At 37.8% G+C, this 23,204-nt stretch overlaps 1 protein-coding gene across 3 annotated transcripts in view; it reads left to right on the top strand.

Moving 5' to 3' along the window:
- The window catches only part of LOC145990893 (ubiquitin carboxyl-terminal hydrolase 47-like), a 107,742-nt gene extending 87,792 nt beyond the window's left edge, over positions 1-19,950 (top strand). For all 3 annotated transcript variants that reach the window (XM_083126376.1, XM_083126375.1, XM_083126377.1), the window contains 6 exons: positions 3,317-3,458; positions 6,664-6,920; positions 9,898-10,013; positions 12,131-12,380; positions 13,239-13,417; positions 18,339-19,950. In XM_083126376.1, the coding sequence (XP_082982502.1) occupies positions 3,317-3,458; positions 6,664-6,920; positions 9,898-10,013; positions 12,131-12,380; positions 13,239-13,417; positions 18,339-18,522 (1,128 nt within the window). In that variant the 3' untranslated portion in view covers positions 18,523-19,950. The remainder of the gene's footprint in view (positions 1-3,316; positions 3,459-6,663; positions 6,921-9,897; positions 10,014-12,130; positions 12,381-13,238; positions 13,418-18,338) is intronic.
- Positions 19,951-23,204: the final 3,254 nt, after the last annotated feature.

Raw genomic sequence — 23,204 nt, 5'->3', positions numbered from 1 at the left:
TCAAGAAAAATATTTTTTAAAAGAATTGAGAGACAACAGGAATCATTGAACCTTGATTTATTACTACTAGTAGGGAACAGTTGACACACAAATTATGGTGAACTAAACATTGTTAAAGCTACTATTTATAACAAATTTCCTGACTTGTATCACACAAAAGAAATGGAAGTTAATATTTTAATTTGTTGTAACTGACTTTATTTACATTTATTATTTAACTCTTGAAATGGACATCTGAAATTGTCAAGTGTTGATTATTGAAAATGTTTAGTCACTGCATGAAAAAAAATATGTGTGTATATAAGTTCTAGAAAACAATGATAATATCTTTTATAGTTTACATGTTAGTCAAGCGGTTCCTCGTCTTTTGATAAACCACTATGGTACTCCCAAATTCTGAATAAAAATACATCTGTTTTGAATTCCTTCAATCTCCTTCCCGTGAATATTTGTGTGGCTTACTTTTGCTGTTATCTAGGTATTTGTGGTGTCAAGATAAACCAACGTAGTTGTGAAACTGTTGTGAATATGTAGACAAAAAAAAAAAAAAAAACGAACTGTGCAAAAATTCATGTGAATGCTCAAGAAGGAATTCAAAACTGGTGTAATTTTTCGGAATTTGGAGCATCATAGGAGAGAAAATTTCAAAAACAGATTTGCTTGCATTGACCAAACGTCCAGTGGAATTTTAATGAGTTACAATTACCCAGCTGTTACATAAATTAGCATTGTACGAGGGTCATACTGAAAGTAATGAGCAACAATTTTCCATGAACCAAGGTTTGGTTTTATTAAATAAAAACATGCTAAATTATAATCTACAGACTTTACTTTTCAACAAAGTCTCCATTTCTATGCATGCATTCTTCCCACCTTTCTGGAAGCTTGAAAATACCCTTACAGTAGAACTCCGTTCCAGCTGCTCGCAGACACTGACGCACTGCTTTCTACATGTCCTCCGTCGTCTGGTAGCATTGACCTCGTAACTGTTCCTTCACAAAACCTAACAGATGATAGTCAGAGAGTGCAATGTTGGGACTGTAGGAAGCTTGAGGCAGAAGTTCCCACCCCATTTTCCCAAATTTCCTCAATGGTGAACTGAGCAGAGTGCAGGCATGCAGTATCATGTTGAAGGATGATTTTCTTTCCAGGACGTTTATCCCGCATTGCATGACTGAGCTTGTAAGGTATTTGGATATGAGGGTGAGCATTTATGGTTTCCTCAGGTTCAAGAAATTCATCCAGAATGCACCCCTATGCATACCAGAAGATGGTGCCCATAACTTTGCCGGTAGTTTGTGAGCAACTGCTCCGAGACTGATCTTTGATGCTCGTGGTCCCAGCTTTAAAATGTTTTAGCCATTTTCTAGCACCCATGCATACATCTCCATATGCATGTTGAAATCTATTCCGAATTTCAGCAGCAGGAATTCCCTCTTTAACAAGGAATTCAATCACAGCACATTGTCGAAACGAAACATCACTGTCAGCCATTTTGAAACAACTGCCTGCGCTGATGCAATTGAAGCTAATGATATCACACTACCTCAACATGTTCAGTAAAGTCTATATTTTGTGATGATATACTTTGTTTGTGTGTATGGATGTATTCTGATTTTTTTTAAAAAATGTTGCTCCTTACTTTCAGTATGCCCCTCGTAATTGTAGAAAGTACAAATGATTTGCAAGTTATACATTCTCCGGTTGATAATTTCTTCAAGCAAACTTTTGTATTCAAGACAATAAGCTGTGATTCAAATTATTATTATTTGATTGTTTGAATTACTACTTGTGTGTCTCCTGTATTTTTCAATGATAGCAGTGGTTCATAGAGTTTTTGGTTCAAAAGGCAAGAAACTAACTGTTCTCCAATACAATTCATCTAACTTCTGAAATTCTTTTTATTTTTGGCAGAATATGTTTCATTATTACCTTTACCCTTTCTTAAAAAAACAAAAATTCATCTGAATGTCATTTTGTATTTTTTAAAAAAGTTTTTTTTTTCATGTTCAGATTCTGAAACTCTTCCTCTCCCTGCAACACAACATTATGTTTGAGTTTTTTTGGTTTATAAGTCCACTTTATGCACAGAAAAGCTAATTGGTACTGATCTACAGTTTAATGTGGGAGCTTGGCCACTATGTGCTTCCTAACGGTATTGAATCTAACATCCTTTGATTACAAGGCAAAGACATTACCACTATGCCATCATAGAGATTTCGGTGGTGTAGTTATGGCTGGGTATGCTGCTTCTCCCAAATATTGGTTTCTAATTTACCAAATCTTTTTACATTTTAAAATTGTTTTAAATTCTTCCTTGTGTTTTATAATTTAATTTTTCATTTTCATCCTCAAAAAACCTATGTTGTTCCATAAATTTGAACTTGTTTCCTCATTTATAGTGTATGGCAGAGATAATAAAGGGTCTACCAATTTGAACATCAGAACTTTAAAATTAGATAGAATGAAAACCACAAGTGATAATGACATATATATTTTTTTTTTTTTGAAGAGAAAACAATGGCATTAAGTTCAAATGTCCTTCTCTGCTTTGGTGGGTGGAATGGATTCTGAATGTCCAATTTTCCAGCACGTCTGCACACATATTGAGCGGTATAGCCTCAATGGTTTGTTCGATGTTCCGTTTCAGGTCACGAACTGTGCGTGGCTTAGTTTCATAGACCTTAGATTTGACATAACCCCATAGAAAATAATCCAGGGGGTTAGATCACGTCGGTCGATTATGTTGACCATAAATTCTTCTCAATGCACGAAATGTCTGTCGAACTGAACATGAATTTTGATAATAAATTCGAATAATTTCTATGCTTTGTTGCATTGTCTCTCTCCATGATAACTTGCCACAGACAACTGCACACAGATGTCACAGTTCAATCTCGTAATTTCAGTCAATGTTGCCACAACACTGTTTCAAAGTTCTGACGTTCGAATTGGTAGACCCTTTAGTAACAAATTGTCTTTCATCATGTTCATTAACTCTTTTTCTAAAAATTGCTTACTGTCAGTGCTGATCTCACCCACTATACACACCAAGACAGAATCCATTTTCATTAGAAAAGAAGGAGAATTGGTTTGATTATGATGCAGAAGTTTAATGTCAAGTTGAATTATGTCATTGTCTTGTAGAAATTATAATGTGAGTAACACAGATCTGTGTGCATGTGTGTGTTGAATTCAGGAAAGAGTTGGAGGCAGCAACCTATTTTGAATCACTCTTCTGTGTCACTAGCAAGTAGTATGATTTTTTACATTGTAGCACATAGAATGTAGCATACAGCATAACATGTTGTTGCAGGAATTGCATCAATTAAATGAATGGTACGCCCAAAGAGCGAAAGAGGAGAATTGGGATGAAGAGACTGAGCAGCAAGCAAGAGACTTATCAGACTGCTTCTTCAAAGCTGTACGGTACGAGCTTGAGGATGTCCACCAATCAAGTAAGTACGAAAATTTGCTAGATGTAAAGTGTATATAAGACGTAAACGAGTTACTAAAGATATATCCGCGAAACTTACTTGTAAATGTTCTATTAGTTTCGGTGGCCTCTGCCACCATCCACTTGGGAACTCGATGCTTCACTGTTAGGTTGACTTCCGGTTCCTGTTGTTGTTTCCTCGACTACCGCTAGGGGCGCTGGTGTAGCCATTTTGTCTGCTGCGTGTGATGGGTTTGAGCTGTTGTAATAGCAGGAGTCAAACATGATGAGCCTGACCACTGTTGATATTCAGCTCGTGCGGAAAGTGCATAATTGCATTAGTCTCTTTGATTTTGGTGTCAATTACGGTGTGTGATGTATGCCTAACTGAAACTTTTTGGATCCTGTGTTTATTGAACTTGAGGTGCCTTGCTAGCCCGGTAGTGGGTTGGGATTTTTTTGCGTCCGCTAAATGCTGTTGTATATGCTCGTTGACAGATCTGACAATGTTGTGTGAGTTGCACTCACACTGGGTGTCATATACACCTGGGTTGTCTAGTGGGGAAAGGAATGATCTTTTGTGTTTGCTTAGGGCACTGGCTATTTTGTTCATTGGTTTGTGTGCAAGTTTTATGTCATATTGTTTCAAGGTCTTTGCTACGCGGTTGACAACCTAACCTACTCCACCCAGCCAGCAGTGATAAATGGATTGCCTTCCCTTACCACCAGACTACATCCAACCACCTAGCCTAGACCTTGAAACAATATGACATAAAACTCGCACACAAACCAATGAACAAATATTATCAACCGCGTTGTTTATTCCCCTCAACATGAATAAAGTATATGATAAGATAAGTTAGCAGTTATTGAGAGATTTTCTTGGGATGTCATCCAGGTGAATCCTGGAAATATTTTTGAGCTTTTTAGAGGTAATGTCACTCTCATCATCAGGGATTGGAGTGAAGATGAGACTGGCATTAGATATTGAAAGCTTGGAAACTTTTTTAGAACTAACTTGGTTGATATCCTGAGAATATATCCGTCATTGCCAGGAAAGCTTCCAAACATACTTTAATTACACTAACCAAGAAAGGTTCTGCTGTAAGAATATAATACACTATTCTAATACTAAACGGTACAGCTACGTTATATGTGCTATGTGTAGTTCTAGAACATCTATCCATCTCAATGAATGTGGAAAAATAACTTGAAGGATATTAATATGTGTAATGTAGTTTACATAATGCAAACTGTCATAAGATTTTGTAGGAGAGTATGTGTAGTTCCGTTACATTCATAGGTGTTAACTATTTGATTGGAAGACATGTAAAATACATTTCTTCATGACAAATCTCTTATTTCATTATACTCAAAGGTAAAAGTTGGCAATGAGTTTAATGAACACTTGTTTATTAGTACGATAAGAAACCTTAAAGACAGGTGGAAAATCAAAGAATTGTTTTAACAAAAAATTAATGAGATTCCTGAAACAATAATGAAATGAGTTTTAACCTTTAGCCACCTGTCAGTCAAGATTTCGACTGCAACATGTATCATGTATACCCTTTAAGGCCATCGACCAGCACAATTAACATGCCGTTTCTTGAAAACTATACACTATATTTTCAGTTCTCTTTTTTTTTTTATCTTTAGTAAACATATGAAGGTATGATATACTCGAATTACAAAACAATACATCCATTGTTACTATTATTAACAAGCAAAGTTTAAAAAAGTCCTTTGTTTCCCTTCTTTACCACCATATTATTAGGGGATAGATTTCTAACTTCAAAACTACTGCATCTTTTTGAAAAATGCAATTCTACAAGCAACATTTTAAGCAACGTCCGACAATTAAGGATTATGGGGGATGCAGGGGCAAGGGCCCGATTGTCGAAATTTGCCTCGACCACGTGTTAGCACACGACAGAAAATTAACGATCCATTTCTTGAAAACTGTACACTATATTTCAGATCTGTCTTTTTTGTTCATTAGTTTACGCCTAAAGGTATTATATACTTGAATTACAAAACAATACATCCATTGTTACTATTATTAACAAGTGCTGTTTGGAAAAGCCCTTTCGTTAGTATGGGATAAATTGAAGTTAAGAAACTGTAACTCCTCAACCACTGCATGTTTTTGAACAATTTAAATTATAAATGTAAGAATGAGTAAACAGTAACATTGTAAGTAACATCCAACAATTAAGAGTCCATGGAAAAAAGCAGGGGCAAAGGCCCAAAGTTCAAAATTTTTTTGTAACTTCCATTTTTATTTTTTCAAAATTACATTACGTACATTACATATCCCCATAGAGTAATCCTTTGTCGTGCTTCCTCCAAATTTGTGTCCATCCAGCGTCCATGGGGCCGATGCTAGAAGCAAAATTCCGGACATTGTCAAGAAACTGACAGAAATGTAGCACCGCTACATACTACATTTTTCATTCACTTCGGTCTATTAAAAAAAATTCAACTTTCTTCTTCATTTAACACTAATTATTAGGAGGCACAATGCATAAAATTTACCTCCACTAAAAGCCCTGACTTTAACAAAGAAAGAAACAATTTCATCTGTCTTAAGTCAATTAGTTCTCTAGTTCCGATTTTTTTTTTTTTTTCTTCGCAGCAAGTTTGAAAAGCCCATGCTTGAAATGGCTCTAGCGTGAATGAAATACATGCACACAAGAGGTCCGGCAGATAAAGGTTAATGTTACTGAACATCTAATGTTTGAAGTTTTTTTGTGTACATCGGTACATATGACTAAATTAGGGCTGAGCCGATGCCGATGTGTCAGTATCGGGAAGTATGAGTTGGAATTCATCTACCGATACCAGTTGTTTTTTTTCCGACATTTTGGTCTTTCACGGGGTCTGCAAAAATGCCACGTGACTAATTATCCTGGAAACTATGCAAAATTTGAAGTTTATCTCTTTTTGCACCAGTTTTGCATGAAGAACTATATTTTGTGATTACATAACATCTATTTTCATATTCTGATGTAATTCTTGAATATTCTAAAGCATATAATTGCAGAAGAATATTTACACCAATACTAATTAATATTTTGAACAAATTTTTAATTGCAATTTTCAAGTATTGGTATCGGTGGGAATCTATAAGAGTATCGCCATCAGTATCAGTTCAAAGTGGTATCGCCTCAGCCCTAAACTAAATACTAACAAGTGTGTGCATCAAATCAAAAATTTTTAAATTTCAGTGTTGAAAGTCCATGTAGACAAGAGAATACTTCTCTCGGCACTGAAGACGAAACTGGAACCACACGTTGGTGTACCTATGGAGTATTTTAAGATCTACCGCACTTACTCAGGAAACCAGGAGATGGAGTGTTCGAGAATGAGTGAGAGTTTGAGCTCGTACAGGGATGAGGAGAGACTGACAATCAAGTTGGGCCGAGCTTTGCGAGAAGGAGAACATCGTGGCAAAGTTTACCAGCTGCTCCCCAATTCCACCGAGGTGAGTAAGAAGAGTTGTTCTTTATATATTGTATTGATTTTATCGTCCAGGCTTAATGGAATCACTTTTTATGATATAATCCTACCTGTATGGGATGGAACAGGGTGATCAGCACTCTGGCAGTGTCATTTAATATAATCATATTGGTGAATTATTAAAATCAACAAAATTTTTACCAATCTGATATTCCTAGAAATAGCATGTAAGTTAGTACAGATTTTGTTAGCATCTTTTTGAATATAAAGGCAAACCTTTTTTTCGTCATCTGGTTCCACGCATTAATAAAGTAGGTGAGAAAACCATTCAGGTCCTGCGTGGAACATTTCAATTTTACATCACCAGCCTCTGTGGCAGAGTGGTTAGCACAGTGTGCAGTGATGTCAGGAGGCCCGGGTTCAAATCCTGGTCTGGGCATGGGTGTTTGGGAGTGCTCCATCATCACTCATCCTCATCTTCGTGATTAGCCAAAATGACAGAAATGCGAAGGAAAATAAAGCAAATCAATCAATCAAAGCAATTTTATATCGGGTTTGTAGGATGTTGTCAGTTATCAGTATCCGTAAAGCTTTATCAATATCAGCAAAAATTTCAAATCAGTCCATCCCTCAAATGTTCTAATAAGTCTAGGCTTTCCTGCTGATCTAGTTGCCTAGCAAATCTGTAGATCCACAGTACAAACTCCTAAGAAGCTATTTGCTGATCACCCAGTTTCACAACCTACCATCACAGATCTACTACATCTTACAGTCTAATTGAAACCTCGGAAACATCATACTCATACCATTTCTAAAGCTAATGCCACTCGTTCACCAGTACATGCCTGCAACAAAGAAGGAAGCAAAAGTTGTGCTTAATTTTTCATTTGTCATATCCTCTTATCAACATTCAGATTGGAAAGTCAGAACTCATTCAAAGGGTATATATACAACCCATAATGTAAAATACAGTGTGTCACACAGCATGTAGAGACATCAAAATGAACAACTTTTCTTAGCAATGTTTCAGTCAAATGTGCCTTTTCTTAGCAGTGTTTCAGTCAAATGTGCCAGAAGTGTAGTGGCATGTGCATTTTACGCTACTTGTATCGTTTCGGTGCCGATCAAAAATTGGTTGACTTGCATGAAACATAAAGCATTGTGTAACACATCAAGTAGAAACCATCACAACTGGGATAATGGAGAACAATTTTTCATGATTAAAAATGCACAAATAATAGAAGCACTTCCAGTGATTGATTTTAGAGATTTCAGAGATCCATAATGGCAATAATAGTGGTGATGATAATCATACAAACATGTGACTGACAGATTGATTAGTTTATTTACCATCGCATTGGGAGATAAGTGCATGGGAAATTTTCAGTAGATGGATGCTTCTAGGCATGGGTATTTGTTTGTTATCCTTCAGTTGAACCATCACCATTCATTCTCATCATCATGGTAACCAGAAGTGGCAACACAGTGATGATGGTTTCAGCATTTTTGGAAACAGGACACATTCTTTCCTCTCTTCCAAATCTCATGAAACCCAATTGTAGCAACCATTTTGATGCACTCTACACATCAATCTCATGTTTTTCCTGATGCAGTGTGACCACCACATCATCCAAACATCTGTTGGCTGAACATAGCAGCGTAAAGCTTCGACAGCATAAATCTTTTTGTGATGTGTACATCATATCACACACACAAAAAATATTTTATCTAAAGACTGTAAACAACATTATGGACACTTCACATTTCGTATTCCCTGTTGATTCACAGTGCTTGTTTCTCACTGGGGATTCTATTACCTTCTTACTAGAACTGAACCAGTACCATTACTCTTCTTGAATCTCACTGATACCGATGACAATTTTTAAAAATCCTAGAATTAAAAGTTGTTGTATTGATGTAAATATTCCACTTCAATTACATGAATCAATTTATGAGAGTTTTACTTTAAAGTATTAAAGAATTACATTGGAATACTAAATATTAGGAAAGGGACAGATTAATCAGTAATCTATTGGTATCAACAGCTATAGGCATATCAGTTTATCGGTAAAATTATCGATTATTTTACCGATCTGATGTATCTGTGAATATATCTTATTATTTGAAATAATTCTTGAAGCTTTCCTGGTGGCGAATATTGAAGAGGTTTTCTCGGGCAATCAGCCATGTGATTTCTGGAAAGGCTTCCTAGCTTTCGAGAGTGACGTTAGCTTTCGAAAGCTAGAAGCCTTTCCGGAAATCACCTGGCTGATTGCCCAAGAAAAACCTCCTCAATCTTATAATTTAGTGCAAAATTCTGCCATTTTATTATAATTTTTATGGATAATCTACATGCTGTACTTTTCAAAAAAGTGAATGTCTATATATGCAACTCCTTTGCACTGCAGTCACCTTGAAACACAGATATATTAAGGAGGCCAATTATCTATTCAAGTTCGTCAAGGCTTATTTGGAATTTATCGGGTCGGTAGAACATCGGTTATCGGTATCTGGTAAATTTTATGTGGGTACTTTATCGATATCAGCTGAAATTTCATACTGGCACATCACTACTAAATATTAATATATCATTAATTTTATTATATATCAATATTAAAGTAGAACTGCAAATCACAAAATGAATTTTTCACACAGTCTGGGGCACAATAAATAAAAACATTGAATTTTGCAAAATTCCCAGAGTAACTAGACTCGATGAAAGTGTCCTGTGACTTTCTTGCAAACCTCATGCAATACTCAAACTCCAGAAAAGTATCATCGAATTATCAGTGAAAAATCCAATTTTATACTTTCTGACATCAATACACCAGCATCAACCCAACCCTACATCTTACATAAATCTGTCATTTCTTGAACAAACAAACAGGAAGTTTATGAGATATTGAGTACCTTTTGTGCTTTCAATTTTCTAGTTCTGTACTTCTCTCTTATTTGCAATAAAACTGCCCTGTATTATCAAGTGTGCTTTTTTTTTCTTTTAGCCTATAAAATTCCTGTGCGAGTGGATAATCGCAAAGGGTGAAACAGTAGGAGAAGTCAAGGCAGCAATATTGGAAGAAATAAAACAAAAGTATTCTGTTGAAATCCCCTTCGAAAGGTACGTGTGATAACCTTGATTTAATTAAGCTTTGGAATTTGCATATCTCAAACTATATCAATTAGTGACAGATTTTAAAATGTTCTTATGCACTGAAACTTTAACTATATGTTCTCCAGATAGTACATTTCCAATAATTTATATGAAAGTGTAAATTTAGGAACATGAAATAGGGGTTACACTGTATTTGTATTCTACAGTGAATCTTAAGGTCAACTTGTCTGCAGAGCGGCAGCCAGCATGCCAGGTGGTGAGAGTACATCTGCCGGCAATTAGACCTGTGCTCGAAAAATCTTCTACAGAGCTAGGCGCCAGCTCTGAAAATTAGGCACCAGGAAACCACCTACTAGCAATTGTGCATACTACAAGAAGGTGAGCCGGCCCTAGTGGCAGAGTGGTTAGCACATCACGCTACGATGCCAGGGGGTCCCAAGTTTGAATCCCAGCCTGAGTATGGATGTTTGTGAGTATTTATTGATCATATCATCACAAATAACTCAAAAGTGGCAAAAAAGAAAGCAAAGTAAAATAAAGGAAATCAATCAAAAATCAGTCAATCTATAAAAAGCTGAGCATCTCTGTATTCAAAAAAAAAAAAATCATTTGAGAAAGTGGGAAATGGAGGGGGGGGGACAAGGAATAAGAAATTGTTATTTATTCTGTGAAATGTTCACAACGTTGATAAAAAAAATATTTGCTAACTTACGCTGTACTGCAATTTTAACTTGCAGTTTTCAGAATTTCGTACATGGAAACTTGAAAAATGGCAATATTACAGCAAAAGATCAGTCACCAGGCTGAAATTTCTAGTCGCCATGGCAACCGGGATTTTTCGAGCCCTGATTTAGACCCACAGCTGTATGCTGACTTGCCACTGGATGCATCAGTGCTTCATTATGCAGATAGCTGGTGTTCAGTTTGCACGTGTTTGTGAAGTCTTACGGTGTTAACAAGGGTTTTATATTGTTTTGTTTTATTTTACATATTACTGGTTCTTTTCTGCAGTCTAATAATTCCATGCTATACGTACAATTTAAAACAACAAATTTTTATGTATGACACTTACATCATTACGAATTCTTGTAGGGAAGTTAGAAGGCATTTTACAGCAGAATTCACAGATGTTCTCGTTCCACACTGTGTGTGTGTTTGGATACTTGTGAACAAATTTAGGGAAACAGGGTCTGTTCTTGATAAGTGATAGGTGAAATGGCATGTTCTTACTGGGAAAAAATCGACGACGTTGAAGCACAATTGGAACGTGTTCCTCAAAAAAATCCCTTACACAAGAAGCAGACAATTCCAAGAATTGAAAGAAAACATCAGCAGGGAAAGGGAAGCAATTTAGGAAGAGGAACTGGTGCGTGCTAGTGAAAATTTTCTTAAAAAATGCCGTAAATGTGTGGAAGGAGGAGGACAACATTTTAAACAACTCTTGTAACAAAGTACATGCTCATTTTAAATGTAACTGTCCATGTAATTGTACGAGATTTTTTCATTACATAGCTAGTGGTTCCAGTTACGTGGATGTTGCATCCAGTTTGCTGGTAGACATTCTCTTGCTGCCCGATGCACTAGCAGACAAGTTGACCGTGAGACTCACTGTAGTTTGTATTCAGAAGCAAAATTCAATTAATACTCCTAGAGATATTGCATGTGAGCTTTGGTAGAATATCAGACAAAGTATCGATTTGTGGCATAATTAAAGTTCCCAAGTTCCCACCAGAAGACAAACCTTCAATCCCGTGCACCAAAGGCGATTGCTAGCCATTCAGCTATTCTGGAGCCTTGTAAAATTATATATCGTTGTACCAGTGCGAAAACCGCGAATGTGGTAAATCGTACTTTGAGTTCAAAGCATTTTAATATTGAATTTCCTGAAAAAAAAAACAGGTTTTACATTTGGATAAATATCATTAGTAAAATGTGTATCTACTTATGACTGTTTATTAGATCATGTAAGTTAGCATGTTCTATCATTCTATCAATAAAAAGTAGTCAGAAACGGCACTAGGTGAAAAAGTGAAAATTTCTGGTTATGACATTGATGCGATGATATAGCATCATTAAATAATGAACAAAACCAGCAAGTGTTGATTGTGTTCTTACATTCACAGATGTCGCTTGCGAAAGAAGAGCTGGAAGAATCCTGGGAAGGTGTATTTGGATGATCAACGTTTCGAGGACGACATCTTTGTGTTTGCTAACTGGGAACTGTTCCTGCAAGAGTTGCCTGGCGAGGAAATGGCAAAGTCCCAGAGCCATTTAGTTCTGTTCGTTGCTCAGTGGTGTCCGTCAACACTTGAAGTGAAACCTCTGGAAGAAATCGTACTTGTGGATTCTACTGCAGAGGAGCTCAAGCAAAAGGTGTGTTCCGATTTTGTTTATGTTTGTACATCAAAAAAAAACTTTTATTTTTATTTTTCAGCACAATGCAACAGGTTCTGTCATTGCTAGAGTTGATGAGTTGTATCTTTGCGGGTGATGTAGACTACACTGCACAGAAAGGGAGAGAAATAAATTTCCGTAATTGCAACTTCCTAACCGTTTGGGAGGTCGACAACTCTTGCTGAATAACAGGAGAATCATGCTCAGGGGTTAAGGCAGCCTTACTACTGCGCAGCCGAACTTTGTCAGGGTTCACCCGCAAAGATACAGCTCGTCAACTTTAGTTGAAACCATCACAGAGAAGCAGACTATTCTCACAACTGCAAGATCTAATAAGATATGTACTAGCAGCAGCCATTGATGATTGGAATGACTACATGAGAATTGGATGAAAGAACTACATTTTACTCTACCATAAGTAATATTCATGTTATAGTTGTCTTGGTAGCCGAGTACATTAAGTGTTTGACTCACGATTTGACCGCTAACAGTGCTAGAGTCAAGTGCTGACCAGGAAATTGATGAAGGAGGCATCCCTTCATCAATTTCATAAAATCATCCTTCATTCTCTGTCTCAATTAGTCTAAATATGCAGAAAAACAATGTAAGATAAGAATAATACAAATATAAAATATTTATGATGTTATGTAATGTGTTTTAACTTTTTTATTGTTGTGCAGAAGAAATAATTTTCATTGGTTTATTTCCATTCATTTGGGAGCATAAGGATGTAGAGTTGATTGCTATTTGTTCTGTCCACTTGCAATATTAGTGAGAAGAGTACTTTTTCATGGTAGTATCATATTTATCAGTTTTTAATTTCTCTTTTCCTTTCAGATCTCAGAAATAAGTGGAATACCCGAAGAGAATGTGGAGTTCGCAAAAGCAAAAGGTTCATTTCCATACGAAATATCGGTTTTGAGCATCCATTCAGATTTAGATTGGAATGTTCCTGTTATCACACCACATGCCTGGCCATTTAATATATATGATGATGGACATGTAATATTTTATCGGTAAGGAACAAGCTTTTCGTATACATGTGTTCAATACTGTAATGAAATACGTAATTATAGAGCACTCTTTATATAGCCACAACTGAACTTATTCTATGTTCAGTTCATATTCTATGTTCTTGGATTTTACATTTTGCTACATTATACATTCAATCTTAATCGTCCCAACATATTAATATTAACATTTATAGGATGAGTGGTAGCTGTGCTTACTACCTCCGCCGGTAGGGCTACCAGATCACTATAAGAGAAAAGTAGGACATAATGTCCCAAAATGTAGGACACAAAACATTCTTTATAAACAATACACATTTGTAGAACAGGTTAGAAAGTAATTTAAAATTGACACTTTTCAGTTTTTTAAAAAAATATGATTTCTTAATGAATTCTTAAATGCAAAATTTTCGAACTTGTAATTAATATTAAACAATACACTTCTTACTACATGCTTTAACTGGCACTTCACCAAGGAGCCAATTTTCCTTAAAATTTTCAGGTTTATTCAAAATTATTTATGAGAGACTGAACAGTCAAACTCTTTGAAATATTACTGTACCAAAACCAAACCTTTTACAGATTCGGGTAATGACAGAATCGAGACTTGTAACTTCTTGCATGATTTCCGTTTGTTCAGCTGAGACAAATATTTTCCTAATTAATATTGCGAGACACTCAAAATGTAGGACATTTGTGATATTTTTCAAATTCCTCCCAGATACCGTACATAAGGCTAAAATGTAGATGTCCGGGGAAAACCGTGCTTCTGGTAACCCTATCTGCGGGTGTCCCTATATGCATTGTCTTCTTTTTCTTTGTTCATTTGTAAACATATTAAGGTATGACACTTTAATTACAAAACAATATAATATTGGGAGGTACAATGGTATAAATTTCATCTTCCCTAAAAAACTGTCATTCCTGGAAAAAAGAGGTTGCCTCAATGGCGCAGTGGTATCTGTCATCGCCTTGTAATCAAGGGGTCCCGGGTTTGATACCCGATGGAGGCACATAGTGGTTCGGATCCCACTTTAACCTTTTGACGCCCAAGCCCTTTTTCAATAGTAAGCCTCGGTTGCCCAAGCCGATTTTGAGCAAAATGCTGAGTTTCAATTAAATGAGTGTAGTTCGGAAGCTAATTACCCTAGAGAGATGAGTGATATACCGTTGTACGTGGAATGAACCAGAGATTCAGACTATATGAAATTTTTGCAAATTCGGCGTATATGTGGCAGGGGGGAGGGGCTAACTCTCAAAACGACCTTCACACAGCGTCTCGTGAGGGTTACTTTTGGGTATCTCGATCGAGACGCTTGGGCACCTAAAGGTTAAACTGTAGGTCCAGTCTCGATTAGCCTTATTGAGCATAACGTGGACTTAAAACACCAAGTCAATTTAATCCAATCCGGAAAAAAAGAAAACCATTTCATATCTCTGTGACAATTAGTTCTGCAAGTTCTTTTTTTTTTTTTCCATTTCTTTCTTTCCTGCGAAGCTTGGTAACAGCTCCTCTGCAAGATGCTATACATGTGGAAAAGGCTCTCATCTGCTGAAAGTGTTGATAATCAGTATTTTTCAACAACTTTTAATTTTACAGTTTACAGCAATGAGTATTGCTATTGGCTCAGTCAGAGTAAGTTCCTTTATGGTACTGTAGCCCAGCCTTTATACATATACAGGGTGTTTCTAAAGGTCGTTTACAACGCTTGGGAGGTGATTCCTCACACGAAAACAAGCAAAAAGTCTAAGTTCCATTTTTACGACTGAGGCTTCGTTTCCGAGATAGGAGCCTCGCAAAAGGTGACAAAGTGAACGTCACACCTGACTGGGACGAATACTATAACAGATAGAGAGGCGGTTCCAAGGGAATCATAAAGGAATCGTATGTGCTCAGTCCGGAAGTCACTATGAAAAGTTCACTGCACGCATGCGCAATGGAGTCCTCAAAGGAATTGGGGATTTCCAGCAAGAACAATGCATGGAAAAGGTATGTAACGCAGCAAGAAGGACCGTGACAATGAGAAATGCGTTAAAGACAACACATCCCGACCTCAAACATCAAAACATGAGCACGGAACACAAAATCCGAAAAGTTTAGCACGGTTGCATACCCCAGTTACACGCGAGGAATGAACGAATCATGTCATGTGACATACGAGAGACACATTACTCCACCAGGATGAGGGAAAGAAAAACACAATATCAGATGATTGCGACAACGTATATTTTTACACGCGACAACTACGTAATATCCCCCCCCCCCACACACACACAACAAACAACAAATGCTCGAAGGGTTGGTTCTCTCCGGCAGTCGTTCCAGTCGTGTTGCAGGTGCTGGGATATGATCAGCAGTTGTGTTCGTACGGTGATACGGCCAATTTGTGCAGTGGGCCAGTGTTAAACAAAAACAATACTTTGCAGTTCCAGCTCCCTATTAACACAGATGGCTGCGTATACGACCCAGCAGCTAGCAGACATGCATCTCATGTATGGGGAGGCACGTGGTAATAGCCGTGAGGCAAGGCGTCTTCTGGAGAACGCTTTCCACATAGACGTTTACCGTCTCACACCTTCTTTCAGGTAGTGGACAGTCGACTGCGTGAAACAGGGTCAGTGTTACCACCGCGGCAAGAAGTTGGAAGACCCCGAAGTGTACGCACACATCAGTTTGCAGAAGATGTGTTAACAGCGGTCGCAGAACATCCTGGCACCAGTACGCGAGTGCTCGCTCGGGCACGAAACACGTCTCATGTGAATTTGTGGCGAGTGTTGTCAGAGGAAGGAATGCACCCTTTTAAACTGCAGAAAGTACAAGAACGGTTACCTCGTGACTTTCGCCCTCGTATGGAGTTTTGCCAATGGTTGTTGCATCAGCTGGACACAAACCCTCACTTCGGGGCAAACGTATTGTGGACAGATGAAGCCATTTTCACCAGGATGGATGTCTTCAATAGTAGAAACAGTCATGTATGGGACTTTGACAACCCACATGCACTTTTTGTGGCCCATCACCAGCACAGGTTTTCAGTGAATGTGTGGTGCGGGATAGTACATGATCATTTAATTGGACCATACATTCTCCCTGTTCGCCTGAATGGTCGCACGTATCATGCATTTCTTAGTGAGGTTCTGCCTGAACTGTTGGAGACCGTACCTTTGGCAAGAAATGTGGTACCAACACGATGGTGCACCAGCTCATTTCGATTGTAATGTACGACATTTCCTGCATGACGTGTTTCGCAATACGTTCATTGGTAGGGATGAGCCTGTGCCTTGGCCACCGAGGTCGCCAGATCTCAACCCTCTCGATTTTTTCTTCTGGGGAGAAATGAAAACCCTCGTATACGACACACCTGTCACATCAGCTGAGGACCTCGTTGCTCGCATCAACGTCGCCGCCGCGACGGTAGCAGATACACCTGGCTTGTTTGCTCGTACTCGACAATCCTTGATTCGTCGCTGTCATCTCTGCGTAGAAGTAAACGGCAGACATTTTGAAAACCGTCTGTGATTATTATCCTCGGCAATCTCAGTGAGAACACTCTTGGTATTGCTCCCCACCCCCTTTGTGTGGTGAAAGTGACATCTTCAGTTGGTGTACAGTGACAGGACTGTCTGTGCGTAAGATATTGTAGCATTTGTTGTTCGTTGTGTGTGGGGGGATATTACGTAGTTGTCGCGTGTAAAAATACACGTTGTCGCAATCATCTGATATTGTGTTTTTCTTTCCCTCCTCCTGGTGGAGTAGTGTGTCTCTCGTATGCCACATGACATGATTCGTTCATTCCTCGCGTGTAACTGGGGTATGCAACCGTGCTCAACTTTTCGGATTTTGTGTTCCGTGCTCATGTTTTGATGTTTGAGGTCGGGATGTGTTGTCTTTAACGCATTTCTCATTGTCACGGTCTTTCTTGCTGCGTTACATACCCTTTCCATGTATTGTTCTTGCTGGAAATCCCCAATTCCTTTGAGGACTCCATTGCGCATGCGTGCAGTGAACTTTTCATAGTGACTTCCGGACTGAGCACATACGATTCCTTTATGATTCCCTTGGAACCGCCTCTCTATCTGTTATAGTATTCGTCCCAGTCAGGTGTGACGTTCACTTTGTCACCTTTTGCGAGGCTCCTATCTCGGAAACGAAGCCTCAGTCGTAAAAATGGAACTTAGAATTTTTGCTTGTTTTCGTGTGAGGAATCACCTCCCAAGCGTTGTAAACGACCTTTAGAAACACCCTGTATATATGTATGTATATATTGGGTCGGTACATAAGTTCGTAGCATTTTATAACATACGTTAACAGGAATACAATAATTAATTAACACAAGAACACAGGTGCTAAGATGAAACATTGTTATTGTAGTCTAACAATACACAGTCACAACAACATTCACTACATTCAGTAATGTAGTCGCCTCTGTTGTCAATAATCATCTGCCAACATTGGGGAGTAGTTTAATGCCTCACCTGTAGAACTGCTGTGTTTTCAGTATAGGGCATTAGCCCCGTACACAGCACAAATTGTTTTTGAGTTGAAGAAATCAGTTAGCCAAGTTTCAAGAGCAGCTTCATTAGGAAAGACTTCCTACTGCTGAACTTGATCATCGGTTAAATTTGGTTAAAACTCGAAGAGCAGAATGTGCCGGAAATGTTCAACTTTGTCCACTTGACACTCCATCTTGTTTCGTCCACAAAATAGACTCAGAATTATAATACACCGTGTTTTCACGAACACAAAACTACAAACTCGGCAATAACAATGGAATAATGGACAACGAACTCTTGGCAACGCAGTGTTGCCAACCCATAACAAAATGCTACGAACTTATGCACCGACCCAATAAATATATACTGCAGCCCTTGTAGGGCCTTGGCCTCCATATAAATATATGCCTGTATATAAATTTTATTTCATTTTCAGAGACAATGGAGAGCAACTGAAGCAGTTAACCAGTGAAGAGAGAAAGGAGATTCTAAGTAAGGAAAATTCCCGTTACAACAAGACAAGTAGCGCCATTTCAACGTACTCACCTAGGAAAGAGAAAGCTTTGAAAATCTACCTGGACACTACACCACGAACTCGCGATGAAATAGAAGTTGATTGAATCAACAGGTGTTGTCAGTGTACATGTCCATTTCGGAAAGCAACAAAAACTGCTTTATAAGAAGTGAAAGTAAAGAAACGTTGGGAGAAATGAATGAGGTTGGAAATATAAAAGAAAAAGAAAAGTCAAAGAAATATTGCCTTAAATTCTCAATTACTGCTGGAGTTGTGTGCGAGTCACATGAGTGGATATTGTGCGGATGAATTTTGAAAATCGTTGAAAGGATAAAAAAAATGCCTCATGTTATATAATGCTTACTTGTTACTTCTCAGTTCTGTTTTTTGAGACTCGATTTGTTGTTTTCTAATGGTGATACAAACTAAATAGTATTACAGTGCTTTTTTTTCCTCTGCAAGGGTGGAAAAAATATATAAATTATTAGAATTGAACGTGCTCATTGTGCAGTCAAAAATTATTTATTGCAAATAGAATTAAGCTTGTTGCAAAAAAAGAAAAGGAACACTTCATTATTACATCTGCCTGCATAATGAAGATGAGAAAATAAATTCAGTGCTTTTTTTGTTTGTGAATTTGAAATATAAATTTGTGTGAATTGTTTTGTTTTGGTTATTGATTTATTTGCATATGTCTGTAAGATCGCAAATTAATTTTTTGTTGTGTGTCTGACATATTTTGAGTAGATGCATAAATGTTGATGGCTTTTTTCAAAAGTAATTTTTTATGATGCTATTAATTAATTTGGCAGAAATTGTCTGTGATTTATTTTTGACATCTTTTCAGTACTTAATTATAATATGTGCAGTTATGCAAATAGAAAAAATAATGCTTCAAATTGCCCAATTGTAATGGAAAAGGAACTATTTATGAAAAATGTCAATGTAATGTTCATTAACATTGGTATATTTAAAAAGGTGAGAAATTTGTGAATGTAATCCTTCTAATATAGTGCTGCATTGTCACAAAGTAGTGAAATTGTAACAAGAACCGTGTGCAGTTTTTGCAATAATATTATTAAAAAGGCAAAAAAACTTCAGCTAGCACTTAAATGTATGAAAATCCATATGCATATAGCACTGAGTTACTGTAAGTTAACATATTTGTGTTTACTTTTCACAGTGTTTGTTAATTTACTGGCAGGCATAAAACAAAAGTATCTTCAATGCTTCAGTTTGTAAAAATGGATGTTTTTTTAATGTAAATGTTTTTTTTTTCAAATGCTAAAGAAAAACCAGAGTTCTGAATTACGAATGTTTCCATATTGTACATTTTTGTCTTTTTTTCCACAGGTAAGCAACATGAGTATTAAATTTCATGTGTTAATGATTTGCCCATTGTTAACTACCTTAACATGAGTTCCAGAAGTTGCTGTAAATAAATAATGCAAAAAATTATTCAATTGCATGAAATTAGTTGTTAATCACAGCCTGTTGCCTGGTTGCTGACAATAAATTAAAAGATCAGATTTTTCTTTTTGTGTGTGTATTGATGATGAATGGCCAATATTTTAGTGTTCTTTTTTTTTTTCAGTAGAAAGGTATGCATGTACAGTCTATAACAAAATTACTGCACCATCGCTAAAAATGAGGGGAATATTGAAATTGTATAATTGCCATTGTAATAATGTGCAAAACAACGGCAAATTGCACCTGGGATTGTTCCTTGGTGCATCTTGATTCTTTTCGGTTATTTTGCACTGCTGTCTTTCATTACACACACTGCCAACAGGTGTCTCTGACATCTGTGTGCAAATGGCTGCCGCCCGTTTCTGACGTGCAGCCGTGTTTACTGTGGAAATCATGCGTATAGTGGGTGGAAAATCTGTGTAATGGATTTCACTCTTATCGCTAGATTACTAAAGTGTGTCCTAGCAGTGTCTGAGAGGTAGTCTGGACTATTCACAATTACTAAAGTGCAGGAACTGTGACCAGTGTACAGGCATGGGGAAAATCCTAAGCGACACTTCACGATGCAAACAAGGCAAGATTATGGCCCATAAATCAGCTGGTTTTGTAAAATTGTCAACATATCACCTAACCCACAGTTTGCGTTCTATTGTGTTAAGTGGTGCAGTTATTTTGTTACAGACTGTATATTCATATTCTGTCTCTGGAGAGGGCGAGTTGGTTGAGCGAAGCCATGTGTGCTGCTGCAAGTGGCTGTTAATTGCATTCACTTTCCCCCCTCGAGCCACTACTTGTGCACGCAAAGATTTTTATTTTCATTTGCTCCTTCCCGAGGTTCCCAGGACAAAGTGTAGAAGATTTGAACATTTACCTAAGGCTAAAAAGAATTTTAATAGAAGACTAAATGAAATGTCTCTACAGGGTGGTCCAAAAGTATGGAGACACCCGAATAAAAGTTGAATAACACACTGTCCAGCAAAACTAACACTGTAGTACTCACGTTTTCCGCGAGTACTGTAGTACTCATCATGTTGACACAACAAATTCCAACGAGGATGGTGGCAGTGACTACCGAATTAATAGAAAATTACTTAAAACAGCTTCGTGGAAAACATGAGTACCTGAATTATCTATTACTGCGTGTCTCATTCCCATAGTATGAATAACACTGTAGGTTTGAAATAGCGGTGGGGGGAATGTTATGGGCATATAACGATGATGGTCACCATCTTGGATTCAACTTTAATTTTAAATGAAAACCATACCTTCCGACACCTCAGTTGAATAGAAAATTTTCTCAAGTTCAGTTTTGCTTATTTTTGCTCTACCACCAATAAGCTCTCTTTTGTAAAGAGAAGGGGGATTGTATTTATAGTACACATTGAACAAATGTGTGTTTCCCTTATACACATGGCTGAATGAGTAATGAGTGTGTGGTATTGGTTATCTTTCTGGATTTCCACTCCAATGGTCATTGGTTAATATGCTTGTTGTAGCAAAAATTTTGAAATTAAAGAGGAGAGGTTATAGGACAAAATTTCCGTACTTCAGCAAGAAAATGTAGTGTTAGAATTGTTATATAAATACGAAATTAGAATTTGTACTGTTAGTGGTCTAAATGCCTTGTAAAAAAAATACATTGTGTGTGCGTCAGTATTTTCTGCAATCAAAAGAAACAACCTCTTTTCTCACTATATGATTATCTCTTCTCAAATGCACACACACACACATACATATATTGACTGATTTGCATTATTTTACTTTGCTTTTCTGCCACATTTAACTAATCGAGAAGATGTGTATGAGTGATGATATGGTGAAATTGATGAAGGGACAATCACAGACACACATGCCCAGGCTGGGATTCGAACCCAGGACCTCTTGCATCATAGTATGCTGTGCTAACCATTCCACCTCTGAGGTCAATATGTACGCAGGGTGTGTCTAAAGTTCGTTTCCAACACGTAGGAGGTGATTCTACAAGTGAAAATAAACACACAAGTTCATGTGACAAAATGCCAAAAACGGCACCCATTCGCATTTATTGAAGTGGGAAAAAATGCGAAAATTATGTTTACAAGGAAATAGTGACACAACGGCCAACCATATGATCACGACGAAGGGAGTTTCCACAAAGAAATGTGGCATGCTCTATTAAAAAAAAGCACATGGCAGATGTGTGAAGTTAATGTGCAATGGAGTCCCCAAAGGAAGTGAATGGGAGGTAGGAAAGGGTTTTATGGAGTGATTAGTATGGGCAACCCAGGCAATGTTGTGTTGTCGATATTTGTACGTGCACTAACAGTAGTTTTCTTCCAGCAGGATAGCACTGGTCGCTGCCATTCATGCTTCACATACTGCGATATCAGCATCAGGTTACCATCACGACACGTTTGAGGTTGAATACGAGTGAAAGGACGTGTCGAATTGATAGGCATGACCCATTGTGTAGAGTGCACTAATGTTCGTCGTCTACAGGTCTGCAGATATCCAGCAATAGGGATGGCTGCATACACCGCAGATTAGCTGGCAGACATGCATCTCATTTATGGCGAGACAGGAAGTAATAGCCATGTAGCACAGTGATTGTATGGGGAATGTTTTCCACATAGGAGGCTGTCGTCGCACACCTTCTTTCAAAGAGTGCATGCTCGATTCGGGAAACAGGATCAGTGCTACCACCCTGTCGAGAAATTGGAAGACCACGAAGTGTGCACACAGATCACTTTGTGGATGCGGTGTTAAATGCTGTCAAGGATCATCCTGACACCAGTGCACGTGCTATAGCCAGTGCCCACAACACCTCCCATGTTAATGTGTGGAGTGTTCTGTCCGAAGATGGGATGTACCCTTTCAAACTCCAAAAGTTACAAGACCTTTTACCTCAGGATGTTGTGGACCGATGAAGTAACGTTCACCAAAATGGGCATGTTGAATAGTAAAAACAGTCATGTTTGGGATTTTGCAAATCCACATGCAATTCTCGTGGCACAACATCAGCACAGGTTTGTGGTTAACGTGCGGTGTCGCATATCATGCATTTCTTCGTGATGTTTTGCCTAACTGTTGGAGGATGTGCCCTTGGCACTGAGGCAAGGACTATGGTTCCAACATGATGGTGCACCACCACATTTCGACCACAACGTGCGTCACTCCCTCAATGGTTTGTTCCACAATTGGTGTATTGGTAGGGGTGGATTTGTGCAGTGGCCAGCAAGATCGCCGGACATCACTCCCCTGGACTTCTTTCTATGGGGAGAGATGAAACGCCTCGTATACGAAACACCTGTCGTGTCAGCTGAGGATCTTGTTGCACGC

This window comes from Lepisma saccharinum, chromosome 8 (genome assembly GCF_977018435.1).
Source record: "Lepisma saccharinum chromosome 8, izLepSacc3.1, whole genome shotgun sequence".
Classification (NCBI taxonomy): domain Eukaryota; kingdom Metazoa; phylum Arthropoda; class Insecta; order Zygentoma; family Lepismatidae; genus Lepisma; species Lepisma saccharinum.
The sequence above is the reverse complement of the archived record's forward strand: the minus strand, read 5'-3'. Positions and strand labels throughout refer to the sequence as shown.